Source organism: Canis lupus, chromosome 12 (assembly GCF_011100685.1).
Source record: "Canis lupus familiaris isolate Mischka breed German Shepherd chromosome 12, alternate assembly UU_Cfam_GSD_1.0, whole genome shotgun sequence".
In the NCBI taxonomy this organism is placed as follows: Eukaryota; Metazoa; Chordata; class Mammalia; order Carnivora; family Canidae; genus Canis; species Canis lupus.
The window spans coordinates 57,768,867-57,791,731 of record NC_049233.1 but is presented as its reverse complement, the minus strand read 5'-3'; the positions used below and the strand labels follow the sequence as shown (position 1 = coordinate 57,791,731).

The 22,865-nt window shown below is 41.6% G+C and overlaps 1 protein-coding gene across 4 annotated transcripts in view; it reads left to right on the top strand.

Moving 5' to 3' along the window:
- FAXC (failed axon connections homolog, metaxin like GST domain containing) overlaps window positions 1–22,555 on the top strand; it is a 72,262-nt gene extending 49,707 nt beyond the window's left edge. For all 4 annotated transcript variants that reach the window (XM_038554784.1, XM_038554785.1, XM_038554786.1 and 1 more), the window contains 2 exons: window positions 12,492–12,608; window positions 20,332–22,555. In XM_038554784.1, the coding sequence (XP_038410712.1) occupies window positions 12,492–12,608; window positions 20,332–20,621 (407 nt within the window). In that variant the 3' untranslated portion in view covers window positions 20,622–22,555. The remainder of the gene's footprint in view (window positions 1–12,491; window positions 12,609–20,331) is intronic.
- Window positions 22,556–22,865: the final 310 nt, after the last annotated feature.

Sequence of the window (22,865 nt, the reverse complement as noted above, 5' to 3'; positions counted from 1 at the left end):
AGGTTGTCAGCAGAGGAGAGTGCTTATCCTGCAATGGTAGGTGGCAGGCATTGGATCTCAGTTGCCTCAAGTTATTTAAATGAAAGGTTTTTACATCTTTTAGAAGTAGAATCTTATCTTTCTCTCAAGATGCTATCATTATTGCCCATTCTGATTCTTAAAGGATTATTTTCATCTTGGCACTGAAGAAATCTGTATCAATGCCAAAGTAATAGAGCTTGCCACACGGGAGGTTTCTGTCTCTGGATTTAGTGATCTTTGAGAAAGCAGTCTCTCTAGGGAGAGAGCTATGTGGCACATTTAAACCCATTTAATGGCCAGGATATGTGGGCAAAAGCATTCAGTAAAGGAGTAATAACATCTCCTCTAAAGTAGGATAAAGACTCAGTCCTGCACTGAGCATCACACAGAATTTTGATGTGATGTTTAGCATAGTCATGGGTATATCATTTAAGGATGTATAGAGGGCAGCCCTGGTGGCTCAGCGGTTTAGCGCCACCTTTGGCCCAGGGCCTGATCCTGGAGACCCAGGATGGAGTCCCACGTCAGGCTCCCTGCATGGAGCCTGCTTCTCCCTCTGCCTGTGTCTCTGCCTCTCTCTCTCTCTCTCTCTCTCTCTCTCTCTGTGTGTGTGTGTCTCATGAATAAATAAATAGAATCTTTAAAAAAAATTTTAAAAATTTAAAAAAGGATGTACAGGATTCCCATTTTAAAAACTAATTAATTAATTAATTTATAAAGGGAGGGGTAGAGAGGCAGAGGGAAAGGGAGAGAGAGAACCTCAAGTAGGCTCCACGCCCAGCGTGGGGGTCGATCTCATGGCCCTGAGATCATGACCTCAGCTGAAATCAACTGATGGAGCCACCCAAGTGCCCCCAGATTCCGATTTTTAAAGGTAAAGCCTGTAGCAATTTGATTTCACCCCCAGGGATCTGTGCCTAGTGCGTGAATCTGAGTAAGATTCATCACTCTGAGTGGGCCCTAAACAGTTCTGGAGGTTAAAGATCTTTACCAGTTTTTGGTGCTTGGTCTGATGTTCAAAAATGGTTGAGGAGCCTGGATTCCAACTGAGGTGAAACCTGAGATCCGTAAAATGAACAAAAGTTCTTCAGGATTGTGGAGTTTGCTTGCATGGCCCTGATGGCCAAACACAAAACCATGAGAATCTATTACTAGTCAACTTTCTTATAAGTAAAAGTTCCTTATAAAAGGATTTGAACTTAATTTTTTAAAGATTTTATTTATTTATTCATGAGAGACACACAGAGAGAGGCAGAGAGACAGGCAGAGGGATAAGTAGGCTCCCTGCGGGGAGCCCAATGTGGGACTCCATCCTGGGACCAGGATCACGCCCCAAACTGAAGGTAGACGCTCAACTGCTGAGCCACCCAGGAGTCCCTGAACTTAAATTTTGATGTGGCATTGAGTTTTGCCTGATGTGTTGTTTCATTGACCAAACCAGACTTGTGGGAGCTACCAGATAGTCTTTATGGGATAAAGAGATGGAACAACTGGTTCCTTTGCCCTGATACAGGGCAGCCAAGACTGAAATGAAATTAAGGGGAAAGACTCTCCCGGGATGTAGTTTGAGTTGAGTGATTTATATTCTTTACCCTCAGAAGGTATACTTGGGAAGGGGCGACTGGGGAACCCATGTGACTTTTATACCCCTCAGATTTTCAGTCCAGTGTGTAGCAGAACTGAGAAGCAACAATATTGCAGCAACTTCAAGAAGAGAGAAATAAGGCCAATCATTGGTGAGTCGGTAACATTACATCACCGTTAGGGATATTAGCTGTAGTTCTGACTTCCAGGAGCTGCTGTTTAATGATAATAAACTATGATGTGAGTCTGAGCTGGCATTTGCCTCCTCCTGAGGAATACTTTTTTTTTTTTTTTCTGAATTTCCCACGTGGGAAGTTTTTTTCCCCTACAACCATGTGCAAATCCTCTATCCCAGTTTTCTAAAGTTAGAGTTTATGCTCATGGAGGCTTTGGGTGGGTAGAGGTCAGAAGGTGCTCAGACACATTAAGAGGGCTGAAGTATAGAAGAGCAAGTGCAGGGATGCCTGGGTGGCTCAGTGGTTGAGCATCTGCCTTTGGCTGGGGTCGTGGCCCCGGGGTCCTGGGATCGAGTCCCACATTGAGCTCCCCACAGGGACTCTGCTTCTCCCTCTGCCTGTGTCTCTGCCCCTCTCTCTGTGTCTCTTATGAATAAATAAATAAAATCTTAAAAAAAAAAAAAAGAGCAAGTGCGACTCATTCCTTGTAGTGGGGAAGGGATGTACTTGTGTCTCGTCTTAGGGAATCCGAAGAGGTGGGGCATCAGCAAAGAGGAAGAGGTGAGATGATTGGCTGGTCAGTGGGGACAGGGTCAAGATAGTTCATACAAGCTGAGAAAAACTCTTTTCGTGTGTTCTTTTAGGGAATCTTACAGAAAATTGCAGGAGTATCTGGTTGCTTCCCAGAGTTAAATCTGAGGAGGGATTAAATTCCGGTGTCTCTTCTGGTCTATCTCCCGATGGTTAATAACCTCACAAATAGGATAGTAACCCCTTTCTTCTGCATAATTGAAAGAATCACATACGTGGCAATTTTAGGATATGCTGGGAATGTGAACAAGAGCTCTTTAAAGGAAGTGGCCCAACAAAGAGAGTCTGATCAGGAGTGTAAGAGAACAGAAAGTAGATTTTATTTTCCCTTGCAGCTTTGCTCTCTTGGTAATTGATATGCAGAAAAAGAGCTTAACGTGTATTCTTTGAAGTTGGCTGGTAAGAGTCTGTGACCTATGCTATCCTTGGGGAAAGTATTAAAAATCTTTGTTTCTCAATTTTCCTCAAATTACCAGTTAATTAAAGGCGAGGGAAGGACAACTAGAAATACGAGCGATGTCCTCATGGACTTCACTGGAATTATCTGCTTATAGGTCATATCAGTGCTCAAGTATAAGGAAGCCCATAGTTGAAATACACAATTACCCTTTATTTCTTAGACTAAGAGAAAAATGAGAGCTTGAACATTTTTTGACTGTTTTCTTTAATTTCTCTCTTGAACTTATATTTTCTAGCAAAGCCCTTTCTCTTCTGCCACTTATAGGAAATTTAACTAAATGGCAGGAGAATTGATAGTGACCACTGCAAAATGGGAACAAAATTAGTAAGGGAGGGAATAGATGTGAGTCAGAAGTTCATTTCTGTAGCTATTTCCAAAGCCCTCCAGTAAACTTTCTACCCACGATGCCATCGTGATATATATGCAAAGTGGTCAGCTTTTGCTTTAGAAGTATGTTAGTGGAGATTTACTTTCCCAGGAACGGATAAATATGGCCATAAATTCTTTGTGTGATCCCAGCGGAAAGAACTGGGATCAATGGCAGAAATTCTAAGGTGTTCTATTTTGTCTCAATGTAAGGAACTAACTGTAGAATAGTCTGTCCTGCCCAAGAAGTGATAGAGACGTCCTTAGCAGGGTTGGCGCTGGGGAATTTGTAGTAGGAAAGTGGGAGAAGGGATGGAGAAGGGATGTCTACAGTGGGAGAGATGTTGGACTGGTTCTGTCCACAGTCACTACTTGTTCTCATTACTGGTGATGAGTAGAAGATTATTTCTAATGTTAAAAATAACATTAGTTTGCAAAGTACTAGTTTGCAAAGTACTTTTACATTATTATACCTTCTAGTTTGCAAAGTACTTTTACATTATTATATCTGCTAATCGTCACAGTAGCTCTCCATTTTAAGAAAGGACAGAGACTAAACATAATTAAGGGTAATATCACCTAATTGACAATTTCTACTGTGATAAGTACCAGATGGACAGAAAAGTAAAACTGAGAGTTATTTGCCCTCAAAGACCTGCTTGAGGAGATAGGACATACACACAAATCAGACTATGAGATAGCACGTGTGAAATACTTGATGGTGAGCTAGGTTGGTGGTTCTTAAATGGTGGTCCCTGAACTAGCAACACTAGATTATCTGGGATCTGCTAGAAATGCAAATTTTAAAAAAAAATTTTTTTTAGAAGTAGGTTCCATGTCCAGCATGGAACCCAATGCAGGGCTTGAACTCACAAGCCTGAAATTAAGGGCAGGCTGGGTGGCTCAGTGGCTTAGCGCCACCTTTGGCCCAGGATGTGATCCTGGAGACCCAGGATCGAGTCTCACGTTGAGTTCCCTGCCTGGAGCCTGCTTCTCCCTCTGCCTGTGTCTCTGCCTCTCTCTCTCTGTGTCTCTCATGTCTCTCATGAATAAATAAATAAATTCTTAAAAAAAAAAAAAAAAAACCCTGAAATTAAGACCTGAGTTGAGATCAAGGTTTGGAAGCTTAACTGACTGAGCCACCCAGGTGCCCCATAGAAGTGCATTCTTGTGTCCTGCTCCATACCTCCTGAATCAGAAATTCCTGGTGGGGGGGTGGGGATATCAATCAGTGTTTTTCAAAAGGCCTCCAGGTGATTATGATGCATGCTCAATTTTAAGACCACGGATCTAGTCCAGATGAATACTCCTCAAACTCTGGCATGTTAAGAGTCACCTGGAACAGTGCTATTTGTTTTCTTAAAATTTTTTCAAGTTTTTATTTAAATTCTAGTTAGTTAACATATATATATATGTATGTTTACTATATATATGTTTACTATATATGTTTACTATATATATATATTAAAATTACATCTGGAACAGTGCTATTTGAAATATGGCCCAAGAACTTCAGGCTCTCCAGGTGATTTTTATTGACCTGAAAGCTTATTAAAATATTTTCTAGTCCCACTCCCAGACATTCTGATTCAGTAGATGGAACCTGAGAATTTGTTTAGCTGTTGGGCTCAGACTCTTTGAGCAGCTCTGCTCTAAGCAGTTGTGCCTCAGGGGTTTAGCAGAGGAATGGGCAGTGAGAGATACTCATGTGCTGGGACGGTGAGGGTGGTCTTCACTGAGTAGAGGAGGGAGAACCTGATCTGAGGGAAGGCTTAGGTTGGATAGGAGGAGGTTATCTGAGGCCAGGGAGGATGGGGTGAGCACCCAGCATGTTTGACTGAAGTAGAACATTCATGCTAGCTAGACCTTGGCTTGTCCTGCCTGGGACTGGGGGGCAAGTTAGCAGCTCCCCGCAAGGAGGAGGCTGAGAGCCAGGCAGCAGGCAAACAGCCTAGGACCAGGAGTACTCTCTTAGTTGGCGCTGTTATATAGTCCCACCCTTTAAGTGGGACTTTTAAGACCCATTATTGCTCTATTTTCTCCTCTTCCCTTCATTCCCCTACCCACCACGCCTGGCTTGCTTCAACTATACAGCTTGTTCTCTCAGTTTGGCCTGAATCTTCAGGCTTGGATTCTGACCATTCTTCTCAGACTCCATGTTGATTTAGTTCTTTCTGGACAACCGTGTTCCTTTGCTCTCCATATTCACCCTTCTCCGTCATCATCCACCCATCATCACCTCAGTCAGTCCTTAATGGGGGTGAGGAACCTAACGAACATAGTCAGTCTTCTTTCATATACTTTCATCTTTGTTGTGTCCTGGTGTCTCCTGGTCAGCTCTGTGTTGCTGTTCATGACAGGAGAAGTGGAAGATAGGGTGGCAAGAGCTAGATCAGGCTTGAAGGTCAGGATAAGTGGCCTTGGATTAATGGGGTTGCTTAGGATTTTGACCAGTGATCTTGTAAAATCCAATCACAGCTCAAGAGCAAATATGCTTTAGGGTTCTGGAACATTTTTGTTATTCTTTACTTAGCAACCTCCACTCAATTTGTGACATCCTTGGGTGCCCCAGTGGTTAATGCATCTGTGTCATGGCTTTCGCCATGGAGAAGAGCTGCCCAAACCACCCAAGAGAGGTAGGATCAGATTTTAGAAATGTCTAGGACCAGCTAGCATTCCCTAGCCCTCAGTGGAGCCAACGCCTGTTGCCCCTGCTGTGGGCCCTTCTTCTTCATGGCTTCTCCTCTCTGGCTGGCTGCTCACCGTCCTTGCATTTCCTTACTGGTCTCTGCTCCCTAGTGGCCACTTGAAGATCCGGGCATGGAGTTCTGTGAAATCACCCTGGGCACCTGAAGTCACCCTGCCTTCATTGGCTGGATATACTCCACACTCTCTTGCGATGCAGGTTCACCCTCACAATCAGAAGGGCTCTGCACACTAATGGAGGTGTTCTAGGTGCTTGGAAAGTGACCTCTGGTGGAGCATCCCTCAGGGAGTCTGGTATCCCTCACCTCCCAGGGATTCTGATATTTTCAACCTTCATTTGCCCTCACCAGTGGTTCTGGTCCACACTCCCAACCTGGAAGCTGGCAGGGGGTCACAGGTGCTCAGGTATCTCTTAGCCACCTGAGTCCCTCCCTATAGAAAGTAGTGGGGATAGTTTACCTACTGAAAGTGAAGCTTGAGTTACCTTGTCCCCCAAGCCTGTTCCTTCAGTGCCCTTCAGAAGTGCCTTTAGTGTTTTGTTTTTGCAATGTCTGACTGCAAGATCTGGAACCAATTGGTGAAAGCTGGGAGTGCTCCAGTCTTGAGACCTTAGCTTGGCCTCTTTGTCTCTAAGTAGAGTCAAATCTAAATTCAATTTCCCTCTTAAAATTACTTCCTGCCAATGTCCAAAAGGCCAAGGCTAGAACAATTTGAGCAAGAAAATATATACTAATAGTACTGGATTATAAGCCATGGAATAAAAGAAGTATTGATGGATACATACTTACATAAATAAATAATTGAATACATTAGTAAATAGGGGATGTAGGGAATAGTAGAATTCCAATCAATACATGTAGAAGGAATGAGAAAAATAGAAAATCCTGACGAGGCAAACATCATAGTAGTAACTATTTCAGATAACATCCACCCGTGGATGCTGAAATCAGTGGGGCAGAGTTTGCTGAGAAATATGATATATATAGAGTTTCAATATATCTCTCCAAGTTTATTAATTGCAAAGGAAAAATAGTACCATTACAGTGAAGAAATCTGTGGGCACCACCTTTACCACATAGTCAAGGTTAACATCACAACTAAGAAGACACATGGAAATTATGGATCCTCTGATAGGTTGCCCTGAGAAGGTATATTAGTCAGGTTTCTTCAGAGAAACAGATCAATAGGACGTAGGTAAATATATACATTGGTATGTATATGTTTAATATAAAAGTTTAGTATAAGGAATTGGCTCTTGTATTATGGAGGCTGACATGTTGCAAGATCTACAGGGTGAGTGGACACTGGAGACCCAGGAGAGCTGGGTCAGCAGGCTCAACACCTAGAAAGAGCCATGTTTCTGTTTGAGTCCAAAGGCAAGAAGAAGTCCATGTCCCCATTTGAAGGCAATTAAGCAGAAGGAATCCTCCCTTACTCTGGAGAGAGTCAGCCCTTTTTTTTTTTTCAAAGATTATATTTATTTATTTGAGAGAGAGTGAGGAAGAGCGAGAGAGCACAGCAGAGGGAGGAGAAGAAGGAGAGGGCGAAGGAGACTCCACGCTGAGCAGGTGGTGGAGGTGGGGCCATCTCACGACCTTGGGACCATGACCTGAGCTGAAGGCAGATGCTTAACCAACCACCCAGGTGCCTCCCCCCACCGTTTAAAAAAATTAAGGCCTTCAACTAATTGGATGAGGCCCACTCATATTAGAGAGAGTAATCTGCTGTAGTCAGTCTGACACTTAAGTGTTTTTTTTTTTTTTTTCTTAAGTGTTAACCTAATTCAGAACACCCTCACAGGGGCACCTGGGTGGCTCAGGGGTTGGGCGTCTGCCTTCGGCTCAGGGCGTGATCCCAGGGTCCTGGGATCAAGTCCTGCATCAGGCTCCCTGCAGCGAGCCTGCTTTTCCCTCTGCCTCTCTCTCTGCCTCTCTTCTCTTCTCTCTCTCTCTGTCTCTGTCTCTCATGAATAAATAAATAACATTTCAAAAAACAAACATAAAAACCCACCCTCACAAAAACCTAGAATAAACTGACCAAAAAACTTAGCACTCTGTGGCCTAATTACATTGACATATAAAATTAACCATCACAGAAGGTTACATTATGACTTCCGTGGTATTCTTGCCAAAAATGCATGACCTAATCTAATCATACAAAAACTTAGGCAAACTCAAATTGATGAGCATTGTACAAAAGAACTGACCAGTACTCTTTAAAAGTGTTGGGGTTATGAAGGACATGGAGAGACTAGGAATTTTCAGATTGGAGGAGATTGAGGGTACATGACACCCACATGCAGTGTGGGATCCTAGATGGAATCCTGGATCGGATCCTGGGACACGAAAGGGCAGTAGTTGAAAAACTAATACAGTCTGAATCGAGTCTATAGTGCAGTTAACAGTACTGTATTAATATTAATTTCTTAGTTTTGATACAGGTACTGTGATTGTATAAGATACTGATATTAGCAGAAGCTGTTTGAGGGGTATAGAGGAGCTCCTTTTTTTTTGCAACTTTTCTGTTAGTCTAAAATCATTTCAAAATAAAATTTTTGTAAAGGCTTCCTGCCATTTGGTACTTGAGGACTGTTCAATAACAGAGTATATTTTGATATTCTTTACATTTATGACTGTTGTGTGTGTGTATACACTTGTAATTTTGTATCTACCGTTCATCATTTTCCACGAATTCCGTCCTGGTTTTTTTGGAAGCACCTTTAAAAAGCCCTAGGCTTTTTTTCTTTCTTTTTTCCTATATTCAGAATTCCTTCCTCTCTAAAGCATTGTTTTTGGTAAAGGATCACAGCTCAACCCTCCTGCTGTTCCAGGGGGTGTTAATCTCTGGGATGATGATCCATGTGGCATATTACACAGAGCAGAGAGCCTAAGGCCAGAGGTTAGAAGACCTGGGAGCCAGCCTTCTTAGTCTGGTTCTATTACTAACTAACTCTGTGAATTTTTAGTGTTAATGTTCTCATGCCAAATAGGAAATTTGGGCTGAATACTGCATGTACTAGTTGATGTATGGATTCAAATGATTATATTTTTTATTAAAGTTTTTTCTTTTCTTTTTTTTATCAAAGTCCCAAGTGCTCTTATTTTTAGGTTCCTAAGGTTGTTTTTTTTTTAATTATTTTATTTTTTTATTTTTATCCCTTTGTATTTTTCCCTCTTGTCTCCAAAGTCTTTGGGTTCTACAACAGCTGTCAATTTATACACTTCACTCTGGCATTTCCCTTAGACAATCTCTTTCTCTCTTTTTTAAATCAAAGAGATCAACATTTTTTTTTCTTTCAAGCAGGAAGCTACTACAGCTGTCCTGTCTTTTTAAAAAAATATTTATTTATTCTTGAGAGAGAGCGAGAAGCAGAGACACAGGCAGAGGGAGAAGCAGGCTCCATGCAGGGAGCCCAATGTGGGACTCGATCCCAGGACTCCAGGATTATGCTCTGAGCCAAAGGCAGACACTCAACCGCTGAGCTACCCAGGCATCCCCAGCTGTCCTGTCTTGTTTTTCTTCTCTCTGAAACTGTGTGGGCCTTCTCACAGTAGTCCCTAAAACTGTCTCATGGCTTCTGCATTGTGGGCTTCCTTATGTTTGGGCCTTGACTGGGCCAAGCCCTGGCATAGTCCTATAGGGATCACTGGCTCACCCCTCCTGCCCTTGTAGGATGGCACAAGAGCTCTGGGTCAGGGTCGCTCAGCCAACCTACATCACTAATGCCAGCCACTCCATGAGGCCAAGGCATGGAGCCAGCAGGGTGCATTAAGAAATAACTGACGGGATCCCTGGGTGGCGCAGCGGTTTGGCGCCTGCCTTTGGCCCAGGGCGCGATCCTGGAGACCCGGGATCGAATCCCACGTCGGGCTCCCGGTGCATGGAGCCTGCTTCTCCCTCTGCCTCTCTCTCTCTCTCTCTCTCTGTGACTATCATAAATAAAAATTAAAAAATTAAAAAAAAAAAAAGAAATAACTGACACTTTTTTTTTTTTTAAAGATTTTGTTTGTTTACTTTAGATCGAGAGTGAGAAAGTAAAGAGTGGTAGGGAGGAGCAGAAGGGGAGGCAGAGGGAGAGAGAGAGAATTTTTTTTTTTTTTAAGATTTTATTTATTAGAGAACGAATGTGCACAAGTGAGGGAAGGGACAGAGGGAGAAGCAGACTCCCCACTGAGCAGGGAGCCCAATACAGGGCCTCCAGGATCTTGACCTGAGCTGAGGGCAGATGCTTAACTGACTGAGGCATCCCACGGAAACAACTGACACTCTTGAGAACAAATGATTTATCCAGTTTCGCTCTGTTATTTTTGTCTAGTGTTTTCCTGTGTATTCCCAGTATATGGATGGAGGGCTTAGATCCCAGGGTAAGGCTCAAATAATGGAGAGATTGGTTGACAGTGGGAAACACCTTAGGGGCCTCTGGTATGGACATCTAACTTGCTTGTCCTCACCAAGTAGACAATTTGGTTAGGGCATATTTAGGGCATTTCTTGGTCCCAGTAGAATATAGAGTAGAAATGAATTTTTTAAAGATGATCTCCAGCTACATTTGTTGTTGTTTTTTTGGGGGTTGTTTTTATAAAATTGAGATATAAGTAACATAAAGCATTATGTAAGTTTAAGGTGTACAGAGTATTGATTTGATACATTTCCATATGTTCATATTGTGCTGTGTTGGTCTGTTAATTTGCATTCCCAACTCAAGCCATTTCTCCTTCTAGCTTGTTTATACACAGTCATCAGATACTTAATTTTGTCAGCCTGCCACTCAAGAGCAGTGAAATGGGTAGATATTTGTAGCATACAGCATTTAGAAGCATGCTTGGTATGTAGTAAATATTTCATTAGAATTTGTTTAATAAAAATAGGAAATTATTCTTACTTTCAAAGACCGTATCATTAATTGGAAAGATAAAATGCACAAACAACCAAAAGAAAAACAAAACAAAACAAAATAAAAACAAAAACATACCCAACCAGCACATAGTTCAGTATGGATGAAATGCCACCCAAGAGGCTGGGTGAGAAGAGCCTCTGCTGTGTGCTCTCAAGTCACCTCACTTATTCATCTAAACTACCAGCAATTCCTCCCATTTTATGGTTCAAAAAATTGAGGTTAGTAGGCATAAAAGGCCTTACAGTCCTACAAGGTCATATGTTAATAGCAAGGTTTGAACTCAGGACTGTCTGAACTGAAGACTCTTGTTACCACCAGATAGAATAGACAGAGAAAGCTTTGGAAGGAGGCTTGTGCTGGACCGGGAAGGATGGATAGAATTTACCAGATGGAGAGAAGTGGGGAGCACATACAGACTGTGGAGGGCAGGGAAAGGGGTAGGTACAGCATAAGAAAAGATGGGACCTTGGGAAGCATGAAGTGTGCTGGGAAGGGGGGGGTACCCCCCAGACTTGCCAGAGTAAGGAAGGAGCATCAGATAAAGCCAGAACATGGGTTGGAGGCAGAGCATAATGAGCCTTGAATTCCGAGTTTGGACTTTATTTCATAACCCATATCATAGCCCATTGATGGTAGTTGTGAAGGGGAGTGACATGGTGAAGAGTACTTTAGTGATTTAAGTCAGGTGGGATAGGAATGTGCTGCAGAAACAAAGGGGCTGCTATCATGAAAGCGAAGGCTTGAGGTACCAACATATGGTTTAAGTACTTCATGTGCATTATGCCATTCATCCTGATGATAGCCCTAAGAAATGAGCACTGTTAATGTCATCCCCATTTTCCGGATGGGCAAACTGAGGCTCTGGGAGGGTAAGTACTGAGTAGACTCCCACAGGGATTACTGATGTTGCTGGGATCTGAATACGGTGGATCCAGTTCCTCCTGAGCTGCCTCTGTATGCTACAGCGCCTGACACTAGCTCGGGAGACAAGTTGGGGCAATTTTAATAGGTCAGATGTCCAGTAGTTCGGTAGTGATGGAAAAGGAGAGATGGGAGCAGAAGTGCAACACATCGTTGTATGCGAGCCCAATCCCTAGGCCTGTAATTTCATAGTTTCTGTGTAGCGCTTCCTTCAGAAGCTGGTGCTCAGTGTGAGACCATTGCCAAGACCATGGTGCAACATGGAAAACCTTGCCACCTAGCTTAGGCTTCTTGAATTTTTCCAAGGAAATGTATTAATTTAATAAAGTAGGTGCCTGAGGCTGGTGTGCTTGGTGTGGGGTACCTTTGAGATGGTTTAAGCAAATTTTCAGGTGTTCTTAAGCATCTCAAGTTTTAGTTACCAGAGTTTGAGACGAGGAGGTGCCTCCAGAGGTCTGTGGGTGATCACATCTCCCTTCACCCCATGAACCTCCCCCCTCACCTGCTTTTCTTGATATGTTCCCAGTTACTTCTCTGTTTTGCTGCTGTATGGGTTGATATACCACAGAATTGTCTGTTTTACTTTTGTTTCTAATATATATTTTTTATTTATTTATTTTTTTTTTAAGAAAAAGAGGGTGCATGCATTTTGTCTCTGCAAAGCTTTTGACACACAGTTAAATGGACCTGTAATTTGTGCTTTATGTGATGGTGGCCATGTGGGGCAGTGCAGGCCAGCCCAATAACCTCTCTGCTCTGTCTGCTGCAGGTGATAAGAAGTACATCATGGGGCCCAAGCTTTCTACTCTTGATGCCACTGTCTTCGGACACTTGGCACAGGCAATGTGGACCTTACCTGGGACAAGACCTGAGCGGCTGATCAAAGGCAAGTCCTACAAACCTCTTCGGGTTTTGGGAGTTGCTGTGGGATGAAGGGGTGTGTAGGGGTAACACAATGAAGTATTCTAGGCCAATGCCTGTGAACTTGACTAAGTTTCATGGTGACACCAGGCTGTGGTGTCTAGGGCCAGGGTCAGTTTACTGTGCTCATGATATTTAGGGGTTGAGGAGAGACCAGGCTGCAATCTTGCCTAGACTATGTTCTCAACAAAGTTGACACAAATTGTACTGTGTATCACACCAGGGCTTTTCTTTCAACTCCTACGTAGTGGACTTAGTACTTGTTGATACAGAGCTTGAGTTCCACTTAGTGCTTTTGTTTTGTTGGCTTTCTTAATTTCCTTGGGACACAGGTGGCTCACCACTTTCTGATATATCTAATGCTGCTGCAAACATGGTAGGCTGGGGCTGATGGACTCACTGCCCATCTCCATGCTGTTTTTGAGTCTGAGCAGGTTTATGTATTTCACGTGTAGGTATAAGTACATACGTTTCTACATCATTGGAGTTCAAAATATTCTTTTCTCCTATTCCAGTGGGTATCTACAGGTCATATATTGAGAGTAGTAGAGCTAGAAAGTTCAAGATTGTGAAAAATGGGGCAAGTGTCAACAAATGCTTCGTAAGTCAGATACAATGTAAGATATTATTACTTGTAGTAGTTGTGTATGTTGCCTAAGAAACACAATCTTGTATTTTTGTAGTATGAGCTTGGCTGTAAGGCCTGCCAGAGTTTCATTATGGACTGGAGGAGTAGAAGTAGGGGTGAATAGGACCAGACCTAGAGGAGGAATGAATATATGTGTGGGGGTGGGTGGAGGTAGGGGTGGTAAGCCAAGAGTAAAATTCATGTTAGCAAGGGGGCAGGGAAAGTCAGATCAATGTGAGTTGATGTCAAGGACCAGACCTTGGCGTGTGTGTATGTTGAGGGGCGCAGACTGAAGGGGTGGGATGTACAAGGAAGCTGGGCCCCTGGGAGAGGCTTCCCCTGTGTTGGTGGGTGGGAACTGTTTGGAGTCCTCTCCAATTTGAAGAAGTACCTAAGCAAGTGCCTGGGGGCTGGGGATAGAGGGTTCAAAGTCCAATATTTGGGTTTGAGAAGGGGAGTGACAGAATTGACCAGGGTATTTATGCCCTGACTGAGCAGGCTGGGAGTGTAGATGAGGTCACCAGTGAATAGCATATAGAATGCTTTTAATGTTGGATGGATGATGGTTGGGAACCAACCAAGGCAGAATGATACAAGAAACATGACGCAGGTGAATACTCCTGTGTGGTGGTCACAGGTAGGTGGATAGGAAGGTTGGTGAAGGCTATGGCACTCTGGTGTGTGTGTGTGTGTGTGTGTGTGTGTGTGTGTGTCTGTGTGTGTGTATTCATGTGCATGCCCAGAAGCTCAGACCAGGCTAAGGACAGAAGTCATTCTCCAGATCCTCCTATTGGAGGGGTTGGGGCTTCAGCTACATTACCAGACTTGGTTGGAATGGGTCAGGCACTGGCTGAAGGTCTTCCAGAACTTCAGCTGAGTGAGGCCTGGGATAGTATGCACTGATACTTAATTTCCTAAATAATCAGCATAGAGATGTTCTTTATCTTACAATATGTTAAAACTTACCTAAATTGAATGTTATCCTAATGGTGACATTTGTAGCATTTAACATAGTTTCTCTTCATTTTAATTATCTAAAAATATATTGGTTCCCTTTAGTTCATTTAGAGGTATGTTTTATATGTACCCTCTGTTCCTGTTACTTCCTACTCCCTCCCTCCATTTCCCCAGCACACCACTTTTACACACTGGTGAGTACACAGACTGTTACATCTGTCCACATAATTCTTTATTTTTTTTAAATTTTTGATTAAAAAAGTATTTTAAAGATTTATTTATTCATTCATTCATTCATTCATTCATTCATTCATTCATGATAGACATAGAGAGAGAGAGAGAGAGAGAGAGAGAGGCAGAGACACAGGAGGAGGGAGAAGCAGGCTCCATGCTGGGAGCCCGACGCGGGACTCGATCCTGGGACTCCAGGATCACGCCCTGGGCCAAAGGCAGGCGCTAAACCACTGAGCCACCCAGGGATCCCCTGATTAAAAATTTTTTAATTTAAGTTCAATTATTAACGTATAATATATTATTGGTTTCAGAGGTAGAGCTCAGTGATTCATCAGTCTTATAGGAAACAAACTGAAGGTCGCTGGAAGGGCAGAGGGTGGAGGGACAGAGCTGGGTGATGGACACTAGGGAGGGCACTTGTAATGAGCACTGGGTATTATACTCACATACTTCTATATGTACATACTCCATACACACTCACTTGTACACATAGACTTATATTTGTACCAAGTGCTTGCTCATGCGCGTGCGTGCATGTGCACACACAACTGACATCATCTGTTATTACTCAGAAGCATTTAGGTATCCATTATAAGTAGAACTATCAAATTCTATGGAATCCCTTCTTGCAGGGATGAAGCATCTTTTATTAAATTATTTATGACTTGGCCCTTCTCTCTTTCACTTCCTGGAAGGACTCGAGACATTTATTGTTCTTTTTAAAGAAATGGGTCAGCCTTTTTGAAGGATTGATTTTGAGTCCCACTCAATGCCCACACATTTGAGGGAATCTGACACCATCATCTGTGAGGGACTTTGGCACATGGTTGCATGTACTTGATTCTTAAACAAGTTAGCAGCTTCCAGCTCTCCCTGGGGAATGGTGTCGCATGAATCATTAAAGTCCCTAGAGAGTCTCCAAATCACATTTTGGTCATTGGTTCCATGCTCTTCTTCTAAACCTTCTGACTGGAGCTGCTAATAGGAAGGCAAACTACTACTTTCGCCTCTACTTCTTTCTCCGTCTTTGCTCTTCCTGTGGTGGAGACTTCCCTAAGAAGTAACAAGAGGAAGGAGAAGCAGAAACAACTAAGAACCTGTATGATTTAGAACTGGCTCAAAACCAGGAGTGTGAATGCTTGGTTGGATGAAGCAATTTTCTGCCTTAACTTTGGAGCCGCCAGGGCACTGTTGGCCTCACTGCATGTGTGAGTGTGTGAGTGCATATGTGTAAATATTAGCTTTTGGTCCTAGATATTAGTTACAGTATCTAGCCACACAGTGTACTGGAGCCATCTAAAATAGTGAGAAATTTGCCTTGATTTAGGTGAGTAAGTTGAGGGACTTTGAATATTCAGCATTCTTAAAATATACATAAGTGTGTGTTTGCATATATATATATAGATAGATAGATGTAGATATATGAAATATTATTTTCTTGCTGGAGAAAATTTCAAAAAGTAGAAAAGTTAAAAAAAAATAACTTGTGCCCCCTGTCACACACAGAGAACTACTGTTAATATCGTAGCATGTGTCCTCATCTTTCAAGAAGTACATGTATGTGTATATTTTTAAAAATTAGGATCCTGATGCTGATACAGTTATAAACCTATAGTTTTAATGAACTATGTATTATGACCATTTCCCTTGTAATTAAATATGCCTTAAAACAACATAATATTCTATCCCATGGCTACATTGTAATTGATGTGATTAATCTTCTTTTTCTGGACTTGTGGGTTATTTCACATTTTTTTAAACCAGTATTCTATAGTGAATATTGTATAAATACATATTCTTGCTTATTTCTGGTTATTTCCTTAAGCTAAATTTCTGGTTGGGGAATTTCTACCTTAAAAGGTTTAAGCTCTTAGTCTACATGGCTAAATTGCTTGTTAGAAAGACTGTAGCTGTGTATATTCTTATTTAAAAAAAAAAAAATCACGACTTGAGCCAAAGACAGATGCTCAACCACTGAGCCACCCAGGTGCCCCTTTTATTGGAAATTTAAATTTAAAAATACATGATTGTCATAATAAGTTCAATTATATAGGAAAATTTTAAAACATTTATTTAAAACAATTTTTTAAAATATTTTATTTATTTGAGAGAAACATAGAGACAGCAACAGAGAGTGTGAGTAGGAAAGAGGGGGAGCAGTGGGGAGCCCCATGCAGGGCTCTATCCCAGAATCCTGGGATCATGAATTGAGCTCAAGGCAGATGCATAACCGACTAAGCCACCTAAGCAGCCCTGATTTTTTTTTTTAGCCCTGAATATTTTAAAAGATTTATGCTGTCCCCCTCATCCATGTCCAATATCACTCCCATAGAATAACCAATATTAAGAATTTGGGATGAATCTTTCTGTGCCTTTCTTTTTCATGTGCAAATTTACATATGTGTATATAGTAGTTTTGGTTTGTTTTTACTATTTTTAAGCTAAGCAATAGAACTGTATTATACACATTATAACTTGCTTTTTCCACTTAATACAATATTATGTCTTTTTAACAGCTACAGAATATATAAAATTGATACAGTATAATTCATTCAGTCAATCCCTATTGATGACATTCAGGCTGTTTTCACCTTTCTTTTTTACTGACACAATGCTGTTGCTATCCATACCCGTATATCTTTATATACTGGTGCTTTTCTTTTAGTAGACTGGAGAAATAAAAGTGGAGTTCTGGGCCAACAGATATATACATTTAATATTTCAACAGGAGATTTTGGATTACTTTCCAAAAAAGTGTATAGCAATTTATAATTCCATGAGACATGTAGTTACATTGCCTGACCCTCCACATTGGATATTATCAGACTTTAATTTTTACTGGTTTGATGTACGAAATCGTTATCTGATTATTAAGTACATTTTGAAAGAAATGGCAGTTTTCCTATAATTTTACAAAGTTTACACCTTCAACATAGGCTTTTATGTTAACACAGTTATATCTCAGACACACACATACACACATATACACAGAGCCTATTTCTATTGCCAACTTTTTTCTATTCTTTTGGCTGGTGGCATGTTGAGCGGGTTAGCTGATGGAGAATCAAGGCACAGAAGAGACTGGCCAAGCCAGACAAGGATAGAACTCAACCATAAAATTTCATTCTTCAGTCCATTCTTTTTATTGGTGGCAGGATATGAGGATGGGTATGTGGGCTCCTAGTTTTTGTGTATCAAAAGCAGTCCCTTTCTGGACTGCATGATGGAATCATCACTTTTTCTTGACAACTCTTTATCTTTGAGGGGCGGCACCTGTCCCCTCATAATTCTTGAGACCCCAGGAAGAATTACAGGAAAAAATTCTGTGGCAGAGAGTGTGCAGCTATTAATTCCCAAGCCAGGTTGTCAGCTCATCAGTAGAGAGGGAGAGAACAGATTCGTGGCGAAGTGCATGGTGTCTGGAGACTGCTGGTGTTTGAATCCTGGCTCTGCCACTTTCAAGCTATGTGACCTTAGGCGAGTTAATTAACCTCTCTGTTGCTTCAGTGTTCCCATGACAGATGGGGATAATAAAAATTCCTGCCTCATAGGATTATTGCAAGGGCTAATTCAACACATGAATAAAGCACTTCAAACAGTGCCTGGTACGCAGTAAGGACTATATGCATGTTTGCTACTATTATTATTAATTTTTATTATTGCACACTGAAATGGTATTAATGTCACACACTATGAAGGCAGGGCAGCTCTCCTAGAAGAAAAGCAAAGAAACCGAGAGTAGAGAAACAGCCGCACAAGAGGCAGATAGAACCATATATGGTGTAGATTCTGTGACTAGATTCTGACTTTCTAGATGCTCACTAACCTGTTAATAGGGAATGGTGTTGATTGAGGCAAACACAGCTGTCCCCAGACCCTACTGTGAAGTGACCATGATCTTTGATTCCGCCCCCCCACTCTCCAAACCTTGGTGCTGCCTCCACAGCTTTGTCCGAGTCTTGGTTACTTGTGAAGGGCAGCAATACCTGGTGAGGTGTTTCATGACTGCTTCCCTGAGGAAGAGTCTAAGGGAAGGTTTTGCCTGCATCTTTTCAAGGAGCACTGATGTTGGCTCCTTGGCTTCTGGCTCCTGGGTATGTATGTAAAATCCTTGAGTAGGGAATCAGGATGGACTCTTCCGTAATATGAGTGGAGTGTTAGGATCTGAGACAACTGAAAATGGTGACCTGGAACCAATACTAGTCCATGGAGTAGGACTAACTCCATGGAGTAGGACAAAACTTTATTATGTTTTGTAGGGAATGTGCTTATTGAAGCAGAGCAGCAATCAAGTTTTGAAAAGTTTTCATGGAAAATGCATATAATGATGTTATGCAAAGTAACAGGAAGTGGTAACAATGACAATAATTAAATAGAAAATATGCAGAAATAAATTGCACCAAAATGTTAATTGTGATGACCTTGGATTGATGAGAGCATAGGTGCCTTTTGTTTTCTTCCTTATCTATTTATACCATTTCTATATACAGACTTCTAATTTTCCGGAATGAGAGTATATTATCTTTTTTTTTTTTTTTTTGAGAGTATATTATCTTTGATAGAAAATAAAATAGTGTAGTTAAAGGCTATAATCAAGAGACTCATTAATATAGAAACAACCTAAAGGGCCACAAAGGGGGGCTGGTAAAAAACAAAATGAAACTATGGTACATCCAAATAATGAACTGCTGTGCAGCTATCAAGATGATAGTGTGAAATTGAAATTTTTCCATTATAGGATGTTAAGTGGAAAAAAGTAGCATAGGAAACAATATATAATATATGCTAAATAGCAAATGTAAATATATATAAATGTATATGGAAGTATATACATTTCTGGAAGAACATAAACAAAAATGTTATTACAGTGGATGCGATTATTGGTAACTTTTATTTTTTGCGTATCCACATTTTCTAATTTTCTACAATAAAACATGGATTACCTATATAACAAGTAGATGTTTATAGAGCTTTTAAAAAACAAACATCCGAAGAATACTCTTAGGGCAATGAGATCCTGTAAGGAATAGTGACAAATTATGTATTTGTAAGCAATGTTGCCATCTGGTGGATCAAAGGCAAAAACTCACCCTCTTCATTTTTCCCTGGGAGTTAGGAAATGCATGTCAAATTCTGTGTCATGTTTCAGACCAATACCTGGACAAGTTTAGTGACTTAACCAAAGTGTTCCTTTGATTCACGTGAAAAGTAGCCCAGTGACTGGGTAGGAACCTAATTATGGGTATAACGTTTCAATTTAATTTAAAAAATTTTAACAAAATACCTGTTTTACTTAAAAGTGCCTGTGGGCACACTCATCCATAGACAATTCTGAGTTATCCATTTTATTTAGGATTATTTAGGGCAAAACTAACATCTTAACATAACTTTTTTCAACTACTTGGCTTAGTACCCAGACCTTAATTACACTGCAAATATTTGTAGAATGAATGATTACTTCTGGCTGACTTACCCCAACTAACAGTTGGTGTATTTTCATGGGCTATAAATTAATTTAAATATGAACCAGTCAAAGCACCAGTTCTCTTGATAAGCAAACATGAAATAATAAAATGCTTTACAAAGCCAAATGATGGTAGTTTAGCTGCCATTGTGGATACTCTACCCCCACCCCCCATCATCACCATAAGACTCTCCTATATCTCGCTCAGCCCATTTATGATTTAACTTTTCTCACTCACCTTTCTTCTTATGTGCATGAACATCTAAATCTTTGATAGTCCCCATGGAGAAAAACATTGTTAATGTCTCCCCCACCACATTCTTCCCAATTCCCCCATAAAGCTAAGCTGCTGCCTTTGAGAATTAACCCTGGCTTTCCTTACTGCCACCCCCCTCTCCCCTGCAGGTGAGCTGATCAACCTTGCCATGTACTGTGAGAGGATAAGGAGGAAATTCTGGCCCGAGTGGCACCACGATGATGACAACACCATCTATGAGTCTGAGGAGAGCAGCGAGGGCAGCAAAACCCACACGCCCCTGCTGGATTTCAGCTTTTACTCAAGGACAGAGACCTTTGAAGATGAGGGAGCAGAGAACAGTTTTTCCAGAACCCCAGATACAGATTTCACTGGACACTCGCTCTTTGATTCTGACGTGGACATGGATGACTACACAGACCACGAACAGTGCAAGTGATGTTCAGCCTCGCTGACCCTCTTCTGCTAGAGCTGCCACTCCCTGGGGTTGGCCCGACGTCCTGGGTAGAAATCCATCTCAGCTGGGAGGAGATCTTCGTGCTCGGCACACTTCTCACAAGCTAACTGGACTATAGCAGCCTTATTTCTTTTTGTACAAAACAAAAACACAGAACCATTCAGATGGCTCCATTTAAAACAAACAGGCAAAAAAAAAAAAAAAAAAAAAAAGAGTCAGCATGGTTCCTGAAATCCATTTTTGTTTTCATTAGAAAACTAACATTCTGTGGTAGAGCAGGTGCCAGAGCAGGTTGTCTATGGATCGTGTTTACGTAGATCCTCTTCAACCGGAGGGCTCAGCTGTGAGATGGAGTCTTGAACATCCTGTATCCACCTGGGTTCAGAGTCAATGAGACAAGTCACCAGGAGAAATGTAGGAGACAGATGTTCTATGGTGGCTGCTTGTATTTTATTTGTGTATATTGTATGTTGAGATAATTCAAATAAAATCCATAGATATTCAGTGAACACCTACTACGTGCAAAGCACTGTGTTAGGTGCTAATCAGTATAAGTTTTCTTTGTCCTGCCAGTGACTAGCTGTGTGATTTCGGGCAAGTCCCTTAATTCTTGTGTGCCTCATTTCCCCCACCTGTAAGGTGGGGATACCAATACTCTCCACCTACCTACCTCACAGGGGTGTTGTGAGGATTCACGTGGTAACATTCGGCGCTTTAAACCTCTTGGAAGGGGTGTGACATAAACGCAACATTTTCTTCTTGATTGTGCTTCCGACGTATGAAGATTCGAGGGCAGAGGAATTCCATATCCAGCCAACAGCAGCCACAGTCGACTCGCAAAAGCCGAGCAGACGAAACATGCAAAGGCACAGCTAGGACTCTGTCATCGTTCTTCCCTGTGATCTTGCTTGAATCGAAATCTTTTGTTGAAAGAGCCTTGAAAAATATTTTTACAGATCATCAACAGCTACACACAGTCTTCAATTCTGTGGACCTGCAGAAGTCTTTCTTTTGTTGCCTGAACGCACACTGGAATGTCGTCCTTTGTTGACTCCCGAGTGTTAAGTTGCCTGTGTTCGGTTTATTTGAAGGGAATAAAGCTCAGGAATATGATAGGTTTCTTAGGGGTGAAGGGGAAGGTATTTGACTGATTTTTCTAAGCAGTCGCTTACCAACATGTAATGTCTTTTTGAAAACAAACCTTGCAAGAAGTATTGAAAAGATGAAGTATGAAGAGGATCCTGTTACTGATATCAAAGCACTTTGTGCAGTGTAGACTCTATGCAGTTTTACTAATGCAACCTTTCTGGTGTTCTCAGCCATTGCCCCGTGAGAGGAAGGCAATGCTGAGGACAAATCTTAATATTTCTTAAGGATTTCCCATAGTCTCCCTGTGCTCCCTCTCCTTCCCCGTAGAGCACATGGATCCTTGGGGTTACTCTATTTACCAAGGCATCTCTGAAGACATTATTTTTGTTGACTTAAAACATTTTCCAGTGAAATATGGGGTGAAGATGCTGGGGTGATGGCCGTGGATTTGGGCTAGGAGGGTCGGTGTTAAGATTTACTACTGCAAACAGAACTGCTTTGCTTCCGATCACAATGGACTCACTGGGTAATGGTTATTCATTGTAGGGCCAAAGACGCACTGCTTAAAAGACAGCAACTTGTGCTGAGAAGTTCACATACTTTGCTTGAAAAAGACTCTCTTTGAATATGGCTTTTGCAAAAACAACCCTAAAATGCGGTGGATTCACAAAGAGGTAAAGGGGGAGAGTTGCTGAGGCCGCTTACCATTGAAGCAACTGTGTGGGATATATGTAACTGGGAAGAAATGTGGAGATGCCCTGAGTTAGAAATTCTTGTTGCACAGGAAACCCAATTGGTAGTATCTTATTAAAACCTTTCATCTTCCAGAGGAGACTGTTTGTGCCTGATGAAAATGTGGTGGAGAAGATATGAATGGATGAGCGTGTTTTATCTCCAGCGTCGTGTGCGAGGATTGGTCATCTCTGTCTCTAACGTGTGTTCCAGGGTCAGCTGGTGGTAGTTCTGAGTGACTAGGGATACTTTGACTAGGGAAATTTTGGGCTTGAAAATGTGAATGAAATAAACAGATGGACTATAGACCTGTCCGCAAAAAGACCGAGTTGCCCTGTTCCCACCCTTAGCTGGAAAGAGTTGTGTTTGAAATTTTGCCAACAATTTATTCTTACTATATAGCAC